General features: G+C 37.4%; 1 protein-coding gene across 1 annotated transcript; it reads right to left on the bottom strand.

Moving 5' to 3' along the window:
• Window positions 1–243: 243 nt before the first annotated feature.
• LOC104248933 (obg-like ATPase 1) lies at window positions 244–15,494 on the bottom strand. Its single transcript, XM_009805288.2, has 12 exons — window positions 15,297–15,494; window positions 14,659–14,826; window positions 14,296–14,419; window positions 14,035–14,126; window positions 13,144–13,242; window positions 12,378–12,491; window positions 11,424–11,488; window positions 10,302–10,418; window positions 3,375–3,450; window positions 2,630–2,722; window positions 2,122–2,172; window positions 244–669 (listed from the first exon to the last, which is right to left on the bottom strand). Exons 1-12 carry the CDS (start codon window positions 15,381–15,383, stop codon window positions 571–573), a joined length of 1,185 nt encoding a protein of 394 aa, XP_009803590.1. The 5' UTR covers window positions 15,384–15,494; the 3' UTR covers window positions 244–570.
• Between the last annotated feature and the right edge of the window lie 964 nt (window positions 15,495–16,458).

The raw sequence follows: 16,458 nt of genomic DNA, 5'->3' as shown, positions 1-16,458 counted from the left end.
ATAGCTTTACACCTATAAATTGTGGCCACGGCATTTTGGTTATAATGTTAGTCTTATCTCTTTTATATATAATTTAGGAACATTGCTTGATGCTCTATGATTTATACATGTTAATATGAAAAGAATTTTATTTTTCTTAAATTTTTATTTAATATCATGTATTAAACTTTTCACAATAACTAAATAATAATAGACTAAGTGATAAAATAACATTAGAAAATTCTAGCTTCCAAGGCAAAAAACTAACGAGATTCAAATTTGTCGCCATTTCTCCAGACCATTTTTTCAAATACCACATCACAAATGCAAATACGCAAATGCCAGCCAGAACCACTTATAAATTGGATTTGGCAACAGCAATAGTATGCAAATCAAAAGACGAAAAAGACTTGCATGTCCAACAAGCTATAAATGCAGATCGACACCTATATGAAGCATATCATAAAACCTCCCGTACAAGATACAAATTTCTCTGCCAAGTAGACCTTATAATCATGAGGCAAAAGTATATCATCTTCCAACTCGCAAATGAGTTGATGCAGCTTCATTAGTTTCGTGTAGAAACGCACCTCACTTCTTCCCACCGCCGGAGACATTGAACTTGAAGAATATAATATCTCCATCTTGGACCACATAGGTCTTGCCCTCCTGCTTGTACTTCCCCGCAGCCTGTGGAAGAGCAAATTCCTTAGACAAATTTGAAATGTCATGTATAAAGAAATTCCAGCTTTGTGCACAACTCAAGTCACGTGAAGGAACAAAACTGTAACCTTCCAACTGCTGGTTTTGGCTTATCAGACTTGTTCATTGGAGAACTTAACAACACATGAAGCCAATCCTAATTACAGAATTGAACAATAACATGCACAATTACAGCTCCTAGTACGGAGATATTGCCAAAAATTGTAATCTCCTCATTTCATCTGTTGCTTATGAAGAGCATGCTGACATCCAGTTTGCTAGTATAGCATTTTCCAATACCAAAATATCTTTTTATTTATGAAGTCCATCACAAAGTATATTCGCATTTCATTTTTCTTAACATTTAGTATGGGCCGACTTGCAAACACCTCAACTAGCACTTGCTATCTCCCACCAGCACATGTACCGGACAACACTGTCCACCGAGACTTCGGCAGATTGGAAGAAATCACCTTACTGGGATTTGAACCCTAATCTGTATTCTCCCATCATGATTTTCACCCACTTCATTGACCGCTAGGCCAACCCCTCTCCCCCCCCCCCCTTTTTTGTGATAAGTAACTTGGGTAATACATATATAGTTTAGCTTAGAGAAGAATTCACATTATGATAAAGATAGGGATGCTAGGAGTGTTATATCCAATTCACCTAACAAGATGAAAAGCTGCCCTGACATAAAAAGGTCACATGTCTGGCTGGATATTATATATACTTGGAAGCACAACCGTATCTGAAGAAAAGAGAAGATATAGAGCCCGTTTGGATGGGGGCTTGTTTTAAGTGATTTTTAAGTCAAAATAGCTTTTAAGCCATAAGTTAGGAATTCTAGCCTTTTGCTTTGGGCTTGTTTTTGTCATTTTAACTTAAAAACAAGTGCTTAAAAGTACTTTTTTACTTTATGCAAACACTACAAAATGGCTTAAAAGCTATTTTGGCTTAAAAACACTTAGAACAAGCCAATCCAAACAGGCTCATAGGTATAACCAGAGCTATTGTTTGTTAAGGAGTTGAGTTTTACTACTGTTTTTCACATTACTTTTATTCTACGGAGAAATTTCATCAGAATTTTGTTTTAGCTTGTTTTTGTTTTGTGAGAACAAGTTGTGCTGAATACAGCACACAAATATGAGAAAATAATAATATAGACATATAGGCCGTGCTACCATTTGTGTGAGAGTTAAGTTTAACTCTTAGTCTTTCACATTATTTTTGTTCTCGTAGAGACCTTTTATTAAAAGTTTTTTTTGATAATGAAAAAAAAACCTTTTATTAAAAGTTTGCTTCAACTTATTTTTTGTTTCCGGAAAAAAAGTTGTGCAGAATTAAAGCACACATTATTTCCAGTATAGAGTCTTATGCAATTCCACTCGTGAAACTGGATGTGTCATTATATTGCCAATGATAACTCAATAAGAATACCTTTACAGCAGCCTCACTACCAAGTTCCTTTAGATCATCAAATTTCATCACCTGAAGACACCAATGCCCAAGTCAGCACTTTCACGGGCTAGTATTAGTATCAAGAGAAAAGACACATCGCAGCTTAATATTAAAGCACTCATAAATGAAAAGGATATAACTTTTTCGAAATGAGAATTACTGGCCCAGCACAATAAAATATTTCAGCTCCAATTAACAAAATTCCCCAGTTTTTTGGGGCAAGTCCGATTCCCAAAAGTCTACATATGCAATTCAATGTTATTAAAGTTTTCAAGAATAGGCATTTTCTGACAAAAGAAAAGCTTTCCTGGAAAAGCAGTTTGGAAATCGCTCAGGAGTTTCTAATTAAAACATTCAATTTATTTATGGGTGTAAAACAACAACCTGCACCATCCAGTCAGGTAAGGAATAAACTGAAATGTTTAGGATCTAACTTTCTGAATCCTGAAAAGGGTAGAGAACAAGGAAAAAGAAGGGACAAAATGACCTCAGCACAGATAAACCCTCTCTCAAAATCTGTATGAATTGTTCCGGCAGCTTGAGGAGCCTTCATTAGCCTGCGGATTTGCCAGCATTTAACCTGCATTAAGAGGAAAAAAACAGTTATGAGGCCTGATAAATGGTGAGCTCAATTTTTTTTTATTTTTTTTATTTTTGTGCATGTAGGAGGTTGGGGGGGACCAAGTTATAGACAAGCAGAAGGGCATTTCCCCTGATTTCTCTTTTTTTAAAATCCCCTTATAACATGATAATAATGTAGAATTGAATCCCTACTACAAAACAAAGTATTATGTAGCTTAGAAGCAGGCCAGTGTATTAAAACCAGTAATCCAGTATAAGCATGAAAAGCATGGGCAGAAAGGACGATTGCCTCCAGCCAATTTATATACAACACACTTTCCATTTTGGAACATCTCAAATTGTTTGGCATCATTTCATTTTTATACAATTTGCACAGCTTACCAGAATTCAAATCACTAAACAGTTCAACCTTTAACTTTGATGTGATGTTTTCCTACCAAACTAACTTTTCAGCCATTACTTTTAATATGCTTCCACTATGACTAATATAATATATATGTCAAATTAACATCTTAAATTCCACATGCAGTTAAATGCCATCATATAAACTACGATTTTGGGGGGGGGGGGGGATACCTATGCAACATCAAACTCAACGCTAGTTAAGAAGGAAATGGGAGGGAATGAAAAAGAGGAAGAATTTGAAATACCTCATCTGGCCCTGCTGTGAAGAAATAAATGAGATTAATGGCTGCAAATCCAGTCTTTATGATTTTTGGGAGGCAACTGTAGCATGATAAATCAAGGTCAGCTGGATAAAGTGACGAAAATTATGCTTTTCATATATACATAGGCTTAATTTCCTGGCAGAGTATAAGGTAAATGGGAAAGATCTGTTGATGCTTAACAAATAAAATGGTATCATTATCCTAATGTATAACATCGGATTACCAAATTGACCCAGAATGAAAGCCACTGTAAAAGTAGCTTAAATTGCAGAATCGTGTATCCTCTTCCCTTTCTAGAAAGTAGATATTTAGAGGCTTTAACCCATCAAAGTAGTCCAATGCCGTAATAATCTCTGAATGGCAGCATTCATTAGACATGCTTCCATTCCAAGAAATACAATAAGGTACTACTGATCATTACAACTGCAGATTAGATGTTTCAAGACAACGATGAAATGTTAAGTCCAATCATGACTTCGAGGAAACTCAATCGCATGATACACAAGAAGAAGACGGTGTAATATTCAAGCCAGGGGATATTACTCCCTTCTCTCAATGTGTCACAAATAACATGCAGTCAGTTGATGCTGATGATCTGGAAAGCTGGTCAGTGGATGAACCTGAACCTCTGGACACTTGTTTCCTTGAGGCAGAGGCAGAAGCTTCTCTTTGGGTTCGCAAAAATATATTGAAGACGAGCAAGTCCTATGGGGTGAATTTTCAGGGGTGTGAGGAAGAAGCTCTATCACTTTTTATGAAAATTGACGGGAGAAGGCAAGTGAAAAGGGATTAAAGGGATTATGGAAGTTCAAAACCTAGTCTTCAATATGAACTTCCCAGAGTCAAGCTCAAGGAACAGGGGGAAATCCATCAACAATAGTTATCAATGAAGGTAAAAATTATTTCTTGGAATGTTAGGGGATTGAACCGAAGGGTCAAAAGGTCTGTAGTTAAAATGCTAATAGAGAGATGGAAGGCAGACATATATTGCTTCCAAGAGACCAAATTGGAGAGGATATTCAGTGGTTTGTGAAACAAATTGGGGACAACAGGTGGATCAAATTTGGACGTCTAGAAGCTAGTAGAAGAAGGGGGAGAGGCATCCTAGTTATGTGGGATAGCAGGCTTTGGAGAGGGGAAGTAATCAATATAGGAAGCTACACTATTACCTGTAGTTTTGAGTCTCTGATGCAAAACTTTAAATGGCATCTGACAGGAGTCTATGGGCCACACTGTAGATTGGAGAGAAAGAATGTTTGGTGGGGAGCTGCTGCTTCAAGGGGACTCTGCACAGGGCCTTGGGTCGTTTGCGGAGATTTCAACATCACAAGATTCACGGATGAAAGGAGAAATGGCAACTCCATCACTAGAGCTATGTCTGACTTCACTAGCTTTATTGATGACATGGAACTCATTGACCCTCCATTATTAGGAGGGATTTACACTTGGACCAGGGGAAACAACACTCATATTGCCTCCAGAATTGATAGAATTTTGTTCTCTTCAGAGTGGGATGAAAATTTCAAAAACATCAGGCAGTCAATTCTAATTAAAGTATCATCAGATCACTCTCCCATTGCCCTCGACTCTGGGGATTGGGAGAATGTCAAATCATACTTCAAATTTGAAAATTGGTGGTTGGGTGTTGAAGGTTTCAGAGAAAAGGCGGCAGACTGGTGGTCTTCTTTTGCCACTCAGGACAGACCAGATTACATCCTCGCTAAAAAATTAAAGCTCCTAAAAGGCAAGCTTAGAGAATGGGGCTCATCTCTAGGAGTAAATCTAGAAGCAAGGAAAACAGAATGTTTGAACAGAATTTTTGAGCTTGATGCTGCGCAAGAAAGCAGAGATCTCAGTGATGATGAACTGACCCTAAAAGCAAGCTTGGCCATGGAACTGGAAGAAATTGCAAAAAACGAGATCTCTTGGAGACAAAAATCCAGAGTCCAATGGTTGAAACTAGGGGATAGAAACACAAAATTCTTCCATAAGGTGGCCAATGCAAATAGGAGGTTCAACACCATTGACAAACTTAACATCAATGGTACGCAGGTGGAGGATTTGAATACAATCAAGGCTGAGATTCTATCATTTTACCAGCAGCTCTACAAAGAACCAGAGGAATGGAGGCCAGAGTTTAACTATCCACACGGCTCCAAGATCAACGAACTGAGGTGCAGTGGCTTCAAAGAGAGTTTGATGAGCAGGAAATATTGGAGGGCCTTAGAGCATGTGCAACAGATAAGGCTCCTGGCCCTGATGGGTACACTATGGGATTCTTTCTCTATTGTTGGAATGTGATTAAGGTGGACCTCTTGAACACCTTCCATAATTTTCACACCAATGGGTATTTTGGAAAAAAAACTTTAATGCCACATACTTAGCTTTAATTCCTAAGAAGATAGGGGCAGGTGAGTTGAAGGATTATAGACCCATAAGTCTAATAGGGAGTGTCTACAAAATCATATCCAAGGTTTTAACAGAGAGATTGAAGAAGGTGATTCATAAACGGGTGGATGAGCAACAAATGGCCTTTATTAAAGGCAGACAAATCATGGATGCATCTCTAATAGTAATAGCCAATGAATGTGTGGATTCCAGAATCAAGGAGAAGAGCCCAGGCATCTTGTGCAAATTGGACATTGAAAAGGCCTTCGATCACATTAACTGAAGTTTCCTTTTAAAGCTCCTCAGATATTTGGGTTTTGGCGACAAATGGATTAGGTGGATTCAGTTCTGTATCTCAAATGTCAGATTTTCCATCCTTATCAATGGTTCCCCATAAGGCTTTTTTCCATCTCAGAGAGGCCTAAGGCAGGGAGATCCTCTCTCCCCTTTCCTTTTTATTATTGCTATGGAAGGGTTGAATTGCATGATCAAGAAAGCGAACATGGAGGGGTGGATTAGGGGCTTCAGGGTTCCCAACAATGCAAGTAGTGTCATGGAAATCACTCATCTTCTTTATGCTGATGACTCACTTATTTTTTGTGATGCCAAGGAGGAGCAGGTTACTCACCTGAGATTAATTTTGACTGTTTACGAGGCCATCTCAGGTTTACATGTGAACTGGAGTAAATCCTTGATTTTCACTGTTAATGAGGTCACAGATCTTCAAAGACTAGCTGGCTCCCTAGGATGTGAAGTGGGATCTCTTCCTACCACCTATTTGGGGCTACCACTAGGTGCAAAGAGCAAGTCCAAGCAGATATGGAATGGGGTTCTAGAAAGGTGTGAAAAGAAGTTATCCACGTGGAAGAACAGTTACTTATCCTTGGGAGGGAGAGTCACACTAGTCAACAGTGTACTAGACTCCCTCCCCACCTACATGATGTCAATTTTTCCACTACCTGTTAGTGTTGAGAAAAAGATTGATGCTTTGAGGAGGGACTTTATTTGGCATGGGAATAAAGAAAAAAGAGGCTACCATTTAGTTAAATGGAAAACTCTCACGACTAGCAAAAAGGATGGTGGATTGGGAATCAGAAATTTGAGGCAGCATAACAAGAGCCTACTTATGAAATGGTTATGGAGATTCCCCTTGGAGGAACACGCCCTATGGAGGAAAGTGATATGTGGAAAATATGGGACTGAAGGCCAGTGGAGCACAGGTACAGTGACTATCCCTCACGGTGTGAGTGTATGGAGATCTATCAGATTTCTCTGGCAAAATCCAATCAGCAATTCTAGCATAAAGGTGGGTAATGGTGCAAAAACTATTTTCTGTAAGGATGAGTGGATAGGGAATACTCCACTAAAAGACAGTTTCCCAGATCTATACTCTTTAGCGCAGCAAACAGATGCTTCTATTGGGAGGTGACCAGAGTAATTGAGCTTCTGAAATTTCTGGAAAACTTCAAAGGACCAACTGAGCAAGTGGACAAACTGTTATGAAAAAACAATAGCAAAGGAGTTTTCACTGTGAAATCTGCATATGAGGTTTTAAACAGAAGTTCGCAGCAACAAGAGGCTTGGATATGGAAGCACATCTAGAGGTTGAAGGTCCCTTTTAAAGTTAATGTGTTTTGCTGGCTGGTGGTCAAACAGGCTGTTCTGACACATGAGAGCTTAATGAAGAGAGGAATGCCTCTGTGCTCCAAATGTTTTCTGTGTGGAAGGGCCATCGAAACAAACATCTATTTCTCCATTGTCAGGTGACCAATAGTTTGTGGCAACTTTTCATAAGTATGAAAAGCTTAAGCTGGGTGATGCCTAGAGAGACTACGGACATACTGTCTAGCTGGGACTACTTAGCTGCAGGAACCAGCCAGAAGAAGTGGTGGAGTCTTATTCCAGCATGCATTTGGTGGACTATCTGGCTGGAAAGGAACTCTAGATGTTTTGAAGACTCGGCAAATCCTGAACAGAAGATTAAAATGAACTGTATATCATTGTTTCACTTTTGGTGTAAAGAAGCTTTAGTACAAGATGTAGATTCCCTAGTTGATCTCATCGAATCCTTGTAAATGACACAAGACTTGTATTTCTCTGCTTGTTTTTGTTCATCTTTCTCTTTTTTGGAAGTCTTGTAACTAGGGACCTTTTCTTTCAGCACTATCTTGGCGCTGAGAATTATATATCAATGAAATCTGTTACTATTTCAAAAAAAAAAATCACGTTCGTCAATTATATTGATTAATTGTAACCAAGCACAAGCAGCCGGCTTTTACATGCTACATCTAGTTCCCTGATGAAACACAGCTTAAGATAGATCATGTTGGACTGCACAGCACATAGGGATAAGAGGTGGGGTATACTGCCCACTTTGACTATTGAATGTTTATCCTATGGTAGTGTTAATTAAGACAAAATTCAAAAACTTCAAAGCTTAAGGTGCCCAAGAAAAGTCAAATATATGAAATGATCAAATGTGGCCTTTGTGACAAGTGGCATGCATTGCAAGTTAACCAATCTGAGTTAGCAAGGGCTATTGTTAGTTTAACTGTTTAAATTATCTAAAAACACAATAAGGATCGATCAGCCATGGATCTAAAATATAAGGCAGCTATAAGCCTCCAAGAAAAAGTAACAAAATACTTTTGATAAGTAAATATATATCACTCAGACTTCCAAAAGGCACCAAGCCAACTCTGCATAAGCTATACAATGATACGACCTGCCACAAACGCCGCAATTGCTCATAAGCTACAAGGACCATGAGGCGCCCAAGGGACGTATTGGCTAGAGGCATGGCCAGCGTGATGGTATTCAGCTAGTGTTATCAAAAGTGAAAAGCGCAAAAAAGCTCTAAGGTCTTAGGGTTTTAAGCGCAATGCGCAAATAAAACGTGGGATTTAATGAAGAAACGCGCAAATGGAGAAAAACAACAAATATATACGTGTAATCCAAGACTAATATCTATAAGCATGAATACCGAATATATGGATAAAGAAATTGAAAAATATTTACGATAAAGTGAAATATCAATTGTTTAGTATCGCCTCTTCAGGATTACGCTCATTGGCAAGGAAAAGTATGAATTAAAGCCTTGATGATAACACTGAAGCGCCCACTAAGGGAGGCAAAGCGCTCAACATGCTTTGAGCCTCGCCTCAGGCTTAAGCGCACGTTAAGCTCGCCTTTGATAACACTATTAATTCAGCTAAGTGGATGATGCCATGAAGGTGCACACACAAAGCAATTTAGCCACCAAAAAGAAGGAAGAATAGCACAGGGCGTGACAGATAAGGGTGGCACGGAACATATCCAAGGCCAAGTGCACCAGTACGGCAATGCACGCCCAGTGGCGTTGCATATGAGCACGAGGGTCTTGGCATATTGTGCATGTGAAAATATGGCCAAATAGATGCCAACGGAGCTTCGGAAGTTGAGCACACAAGGGCATGTTACGTCATCGACACGAGGGGCACAAGAGGAATAAGGTCTCATGGAAGGCTCTAGAGGAGGCCTCAAGGCACCCCAAATGGATCCAGGAGGGGCTGGTGACCCCACCATGCCCACCACTGAGGCCCCAAGTTTGAATTGGAACAACATGAACAATGCTGGTTAAGGTCTTCACCCACTTCTAGAACATGGGTACAATAGGGAGAGAGGAAAGAATTGTGAGAGAAGACAGCTACTATGGTTGTCCTAGGTGACAACTTTGACTTGCTTTTTACTATAATAGCAACAAATTTGCATATTACACTTTTTTTATAAGAACAAATTTGCACATTACACACAACAAAAATTATTTGCATAAACTCTCACTTTTCCTTTTCTAGTTAAATACGTAAAAATGAATTTAATTAATCTCTTTTTTAAAGTATAAATAAAAATGTTATTGATCATAGAGAAGCACTAAGCAAGTGCATTCATGAATACAAATTAATCCAGAAAAATTACAAATGAGATCTCATAAAGTTCCTGAAAAGAATTAAGGGACTCAAAGAAGTTATTTATATTGTATAAATTTTTCATTTTAGTCCAAAAGGCTAATATACACATTTACATGTACGTATGTTCACTGGGGTCATTTACCTTATCACAAAAGCAAGTGTGTGCACGGGAGGTTACTTGCATCCAAAACAATCGCTACCTTTTTTTCCAAACTGCCCAGAGAGAGCATGCTGAGATACTGTTCAAACTACCTCTTTATGCATGTGAAATGCGATTCTTAAAATGGTAGTAGCCAAATTAAGGAAAAAGCTGAAACCTGAAAGGCACTGGGTTCAGCCATGAGGCGTGCACCTTACTCTGACCTAAGCCCTTAAGAATGCAGGTCATGTAAAAGATTGAAATATCATGTAATGAGGAAGGAGAGAGTGAAAACGAATAAGAAATAACCAATAAGGACAGGTCCCCCCCCCCCAATAGCAATTGCTAAATCTTTTAAAACTCCAAAAATTCTTTTAGAGCAATGCATAGAATAAAAGTATCTAATTATTAGAGACCTTATCTCTACAACCTAACCTTTGTAACTTGTTCTCTTCACAGTATTTTGAAGCTTCATCTGGTGGCATATCAGCAAGGTTTCTCTCCACAGCAGCACTGAAAGGAATAATTATTTCACCGCCATGCTCCTGCACCCTGGAAATTTGTGAAAGCATAGTTTTTTTTATGTTAACAAAGTCTCGACAATATTTAGAATAATAAACAAGGTATATCTAGGTGAAAGATTAAAAAAAAAAAAGTCATAACATAGCACCATAAAAAATACAGGAAAACCATTTAAGTGACATGATGGGCATCTCCAGGAAAAAAACTCATTTGAGGTGTGGTGTAGTTCTGAATTAAACACTGAAATATATTCATGATCACAATATGCCACAAACAGTGAATGTTGAAACATATGACTGAAATAATCCACATAATAAGGAAACAGATCCATGCAAACATGAAAATTTAAAACAATAGGGTAATCACATAACCAGAGTAGAAGTTCACCGGGACCTCATCAAGATCATCAATTAAAATGGATGCATGTGGACCAAAATGCAGGTTCAAACGTCTCATTTACTTGATTTAGTTTCAAAACAAAGTGAATTCATGAAATGAAGGCAAAGAAATTTAATATTTTAAGTTTTAACACTAAGAGTGACAAGATAAGGGACCAGAAACAAGAAGCTCCACAGGCGCTTAATTTATGATGCGTTAAAGCCATAACTGAGAAGAGGGATTTCTTTAATATCCTGCAACTTCAAAGTAACAATTTAAAGACTAGCAGAATAGCCGAAGTGCGACATAATATAGTTTCTTTATGAGTGAGCACATTCTCCCATGCATCTGATCTTTGTTATCCCCACATATCATTGCTTTGCAGATGACATTCTAGGGAACAAGAGCACAGAAAGAACGATGATGTAACCCAAGTTCTTTTTATGATTAATGATGTACCCAACCTTATATAAGCACAAGAGTGCTACATATTGCAGTATACTGCTTTTTCTAGAATTCAAAATAATCTCTGTCATAAACAAATATTGATTTCTCTTCTGAACAGAAAATTGACACAAATCCCTCCAAGTTTTGCTTTTCTTTTCCAGTGTAAGGAGCAATATAATCGTGATAACTGCTAAGAAAGATGGACCATACCAAGCATGAATCTTGGGCAGAAACTTGTTCTTTTTCCTTGCATAGTCTTTCTCATTCATGTTAACCTGCCAATGATCCGTTACATAATCAGTAGGCACAGTTCATTATTCTTTTTATCCTAATCAAGTTGCTGCTTTGTTGGCAATATAAGAAACATTAAAGCATTGCGAAAAACTATGCAAACGATGTGAAGAGATACAGTAAATAAACCTAGTACAGAATAAAATAGCGACAAAAACATAGACAGGAAATCTGGCTCTTCTTCTGTCATAAAAGGAGGTTTATTCAAGATAATTATACATTGCATAAGAAAGGTTCTCTTAACGTCAATAATTTATCTGATTTGTTCCACAAGTAGAGGTGGGCCTTCGCTTTCAATATGGCTTCTAATTTTTAGGCGGCCTTCTAAATTATACAAAGAAACATTTCTTACCTGTATTCAAAAAACTTTTATTTTATTGGTTAAGCAAAAATGGATCTTTTGGGATAGCAGTAACAACTTTGAATAGTTAACTGTAACTAAACCCAGAAAGGAACAAATCTGCCCTTTCTAATACCAGTGTATGCAGTGTAATAATTTTGGATAAATATTCAAAACCACAGTTTTATGACTAACCGTTGTTTTCTTTCATTGTTGATCACCTTACTATCTTGTTGTCTTTACTCTACTTTGTTATGGCTTTTGGTACTGCCCCTTGTCTATATTTTCATTAATGTGGTGCTTATGCTTTCCTGAGCCGAGGGTCTATTGGAAACAGCCTCTCTATCCTCACAAGGTAGGGGTAAGGTCTGCGTACACACTACCCTCCCCATACTAGGTATGTTGTTACTGGGTGGGATAATACTGGGTATGTTGTTGTTGTATTCAAAAACCACATTGCTGTTTCCAGAACATAAGTTCTGCAGGATCTGGACCATAGACAAAATAGGGAGGGTTAGGAACATTAAACTCACCAAGTAAACAACCGGTTTTGCAGTAAGCAACTGGAAAGTATTCAAAAATTCAACATCTGCAGCTTTCCAGTCCCCCAGACGGATATCTTTACCTTCCTTGAGTGATGCCATAACCTGTGAAAACAAGCAGCATCATAGTTCCATATTTAGATCTTTCTAATCATTCAATTCTCTGTAAAATAAACTAGAAAAAGTGTTCATGTTTTTGCAGTCATTACCTGGAGAACTACGGCGAAGTAAGACAGGTGAAGATGAAAAAAACAAAACAAAAAAACAAGAGAAAGTTCTTTTTCTTTTCAAATCAATTTAGACTCAACTACAAGCAGCTGAAAAGTAGTGGAAGACAAGTCCAACACCAACCTCTCTGAAACAATTATGATTTCTGCCAGACATTTCACCAGAAATGAGCATGCACTAATTAAGAAAAGTCATCCAATCAACTAATCTTATCTGAGATGGATAATCAATCATCTTTACCGATATCAGTCCCCATTCTCATGCAAAGGATGTTACGAGGAGGGAACCCATTTGTAAGACAGATATTTCTATTATTTGGAGGATAAAAATATCTAACGGTACTAAAACATCTAGTTAGTTTAAAATTCGAGAATGTCAACCGATTACACAAAAACAGATATACTTCATATTGCCACCTCCTAACATCTCGGCAACCAAGAGATCAAGAAAGTCTAAACAGATATAGAAATGGGAATAAACATTTAGGCAAGTGAAAAAAGCCAAAGGATGAAGAGCAATAGACACAAACCCTTAGAGACAATTCATGCTCTATTTTCAATTGTTTGTCATTGCTCCTCTTCATGCTCTTTTCAAGATCTTCTATCCTCCTCTCCATGAACTCAATGTCCTGGTTCACACAAAAGGATGACATATTTCATGAGATCAACCCAGTGAACATGGCACTTTTAGGCAACAAGGCACATTCAGTTGAAGATGCCAGCATTTACAATTTACACTAGTTTTAAATTCCTTCTAAAGAGCCAGACTGACAGGAAATCCAGCATATTAGTTCCAAAAATAAACTTCCAGCAGAAAGACCTGAAGCCTCAGTAATGGATAAAACAACATCATTCCATGCAGGAATCTCAATCATGTAATTTCATAGAGAATTGAATGCTCCTTGTACATTCATACATACAGAAAGCACCACCGTTTGCATTAAAAATGCTTTTTTTAATTATTTGCAAGTGTTAAAGTAAAAACCTATTTTTACCTGATAGAAGACTACTAACCATCTTCATGTGTCAAGAAACAATAGAGAATTTGTTCAAGTGGCTTTTTTTAATTGAAAGAGCACTCTTTCATCAAAGTGCTTTCCTTCCACAACCCCAATATGAGACAGTTTTCTTGCTGCATGTTGCATGCAACCCATCTTGAAGTATCCACAGGTATTCTTTCCTTTCCTTTCCTTTTTTTTTTTTGATAAATATGTAAACTCCTAGGTATTCATGATTGGGAACATAGTAGAGTTTTATCAACCGAAAGATATGATTAAAGAAACTTCCAATAACAAAATATATTTGTCAATGAAGTATTAAAGTGCAATCTACAATCCCCCAAACAACCACGGCGTTACAAAATGCTAACTTACTGGCTTCGAGTAATTGAATACTTGCCACAACAAATTCATCCAACATACCTTAAGCCTTAGTTCCTCACTTATAATCTCTAAATCTCTTACAGGATCAACAGTGTCATCGACATGGATAATGTCTGGATCTTCAAATGCACCTGATAAACAGCATAAATGTTTACGATGATATTCAACAGTTAGATTACATGAGATACAACTAGACATAATAACTTAGATAATACCGACCACATTTGTCAAAGTAAAACAAAGAACTCAAGAAAAATAACTCGATAGATGGAAGGACAAAATGTAGAATAATTATATTACGTAGAACATGGAAAATGCCATCAACTGCACGGATGTGGGATAAGAAACTGTTTCCTAATCCTTGTCCTGCATGAGCACCTCGAACAAGTCCAGCTATGTCATGAATTTCCAAAAAGGCAGCCACCTAGATAGTGTCCAAATATTCAGTAAAAATGAACTATAAGAGACACTGTTTTAAAGACAAATTACGAATCAAAGAAAATCGAAGTTCTCCAAAAGGCAAATCAAAACTTTATTCATATGGAGTAATTTAATAAACAACTGAGTAACAAATAGATCGTCACAACATAAAGGGAAAGAAAAAAAAAGTGGCACAGCAACTCTTTTTTGGCCAGTAGTAGTGGTTGAATATGGATCACAAACCTCACTCTTGGGCTTGTAGAGTTGGCAGAGCCATTCAAAACGCTCGTCAGGAACGTGCACTCGAGCTTCATTAGGCTCGATGGTACAAAAAGGAAAGTTTTCTGCTGGAATGGATAACTTTGTTAGTGTGTTGAAGAGAGTAGACTTCCCCACATTTGGTAATCCTACCTGAAAGTCCATACACAAGCTCAACGTCAAACTTATACAGATTTAAATAAACGTAAAATCCACATAAAGCTCAACCAGCTATCACATGAAAACTGAACCAATCTTTAGTCTCATTTCCTCATCAAAAGTCGTACATCTGCCTAAAGTCTCTGTATATAAGTATATAACTTAAACTCTTCCAACTATGGGTTTAGAAATGTAATTGCATATATATATAGAGAGAGAGAGAGAACTTAAACTCTTCCAACTATGGGTTTAGGAATGTAATTGCAGCAATTAAAAAAAATAACTTTATATGTGGAGAGGTTACTGGTAAGGTCAGTGGATCAAATTCACTAACTAAGCGAAAGAATAGATACGAATTCGTACTCTATTTTCTAGAAATTATAGTAATATCAGCTGAAAAGGAGAAATAAATGGAGATCACACATATGTGTAAGTGGAAACGAGAAAAATGAAGAGAAGCTTACAATTCCAATTTTCAAGTGAGATGAGAAACGGCCGAGAATGGGCCGTTCTACAGGAGCTTCTTTACCTTTAGTTGCTTTTGGTGGCATGCTGATAAATGGGAAATGGAGTTAGCACTGAGGAGAAGGCCTAGGGTTTTGGATTATGAGTTCACGGTACAGTGTCTCAGCAGAGGAGCAAAAAAAAAGCTTTATACGGAATGGTTGCTGAACCGGAGAGTTGCTTCGTGGCAACGTAGACGAATAAGAATTAACGGGCTCATAGCTTAATTTTTGATTGGGCTTGATTTTAACTAGGTTATCTATTCCAATGACCCAAGTCCACTGTAATGAACCACTACATTCTTCGGCCCATTTGCATTTATACCCGCTTTTTGGGTCACATTTAAATTTGTGTTCGTTTTACAAAAAAAATTGCAAGCGTATCTATTTTTTCGCGTAACTTCAGCATACGGGCCTGAAGTAGCAAAGGCAATCATGCAAACTTCAGCATTCTAGTAGACGGGCCTGAAGTAGCAAAAATTGCTGAACCAAGTGTGCTTACGTTTTTGTTTGTAATTGCTGAACTTAAGCAAAGTAGCTGAAGTTTTGTTCTCTATTTGCTGAAGTTTTTATTTGTAATTGCTGAACTTAAGCATTCTAGTAGCTGAAATTTTGTTCTCTATTTGCTGAACTTCGACATGTTTTAGCTGACGTTTTGTTATATATTTGCTGAACTTCAGCATGTTTTATGCTATCATGTAATTAATTTTTTGTACAAATAATAAGTTTATCATAAGTAGAATTAGTAACTTAAAAAACTAGATAAATGATTTAGCACAACAAGTTAAAATGCATTGATAATGTACAAAGCTAAATCTAGAAAAATATAATGGAATGTGAATTAAAGAAAATGGACTTACATTTTACATACAGGTACATACTTACTTTAGAAAGTTATTTATAATTTATTTTTAAATAATCTGATAAACATACTTATGGCAATCAGCCCCATGAACTAAAGTTTCATAGCAGCGCCAACAACAGTAGAAGAAAGAAGAAGAAGAAGAATAAGAAGAAGAAGAAGAAGAAGAAGAAGAAGAAGAAGAAGAAGAAGAAGAAGAAGAAGAAGAAGAAATGAAGGAGGAGAAGGAGGAGGAGAAAGGGAGCTGAAGTTGTTTAAAAA

The sequence above is a fragment of the Nicotiana sylvestris genome, chromosome 2, assembly GCF_000393655.2.
Source record: "Nicotiana sylvestris chromosome 2, ASM39365v2, whole genome shotgun sequence".
Lineage (NCBI taxonomy): Eukaryota > Viridiplantae > Streptophyta > Magnoliopsida > Solanales > Solanaceae > Nicotiana > Nicotiana sylvestris.
This window is presented reverse-complemented; position numbering and strand designations above follow the sequence as displayed.

Bases quoted from the DNA above. Each gene is read 5' to 3' on its own strand.
- LOC104248933 (XM_009805288.2), bottom strand. From the start codon at position 15,383: ATGCCACCAAAAGCAACTAAAGGTAAAGAAGCTCCTGTAGAACGGCCC. The intron at 13,243-14,034 runs GTATGTTGGATG...TGTGTGAACCAG, and splicing joins GTGAGGAACTAAGGCTTAAG to GACATTGAGTTCATGGAGAG. The intron at 12,492-13,143 runs GTTTGTGTCTAT...TTGTTTTCACAG, and splicing joins AGCATGAATTGTCTCTAAGG to GTTATGGCATCACTCAAGGA.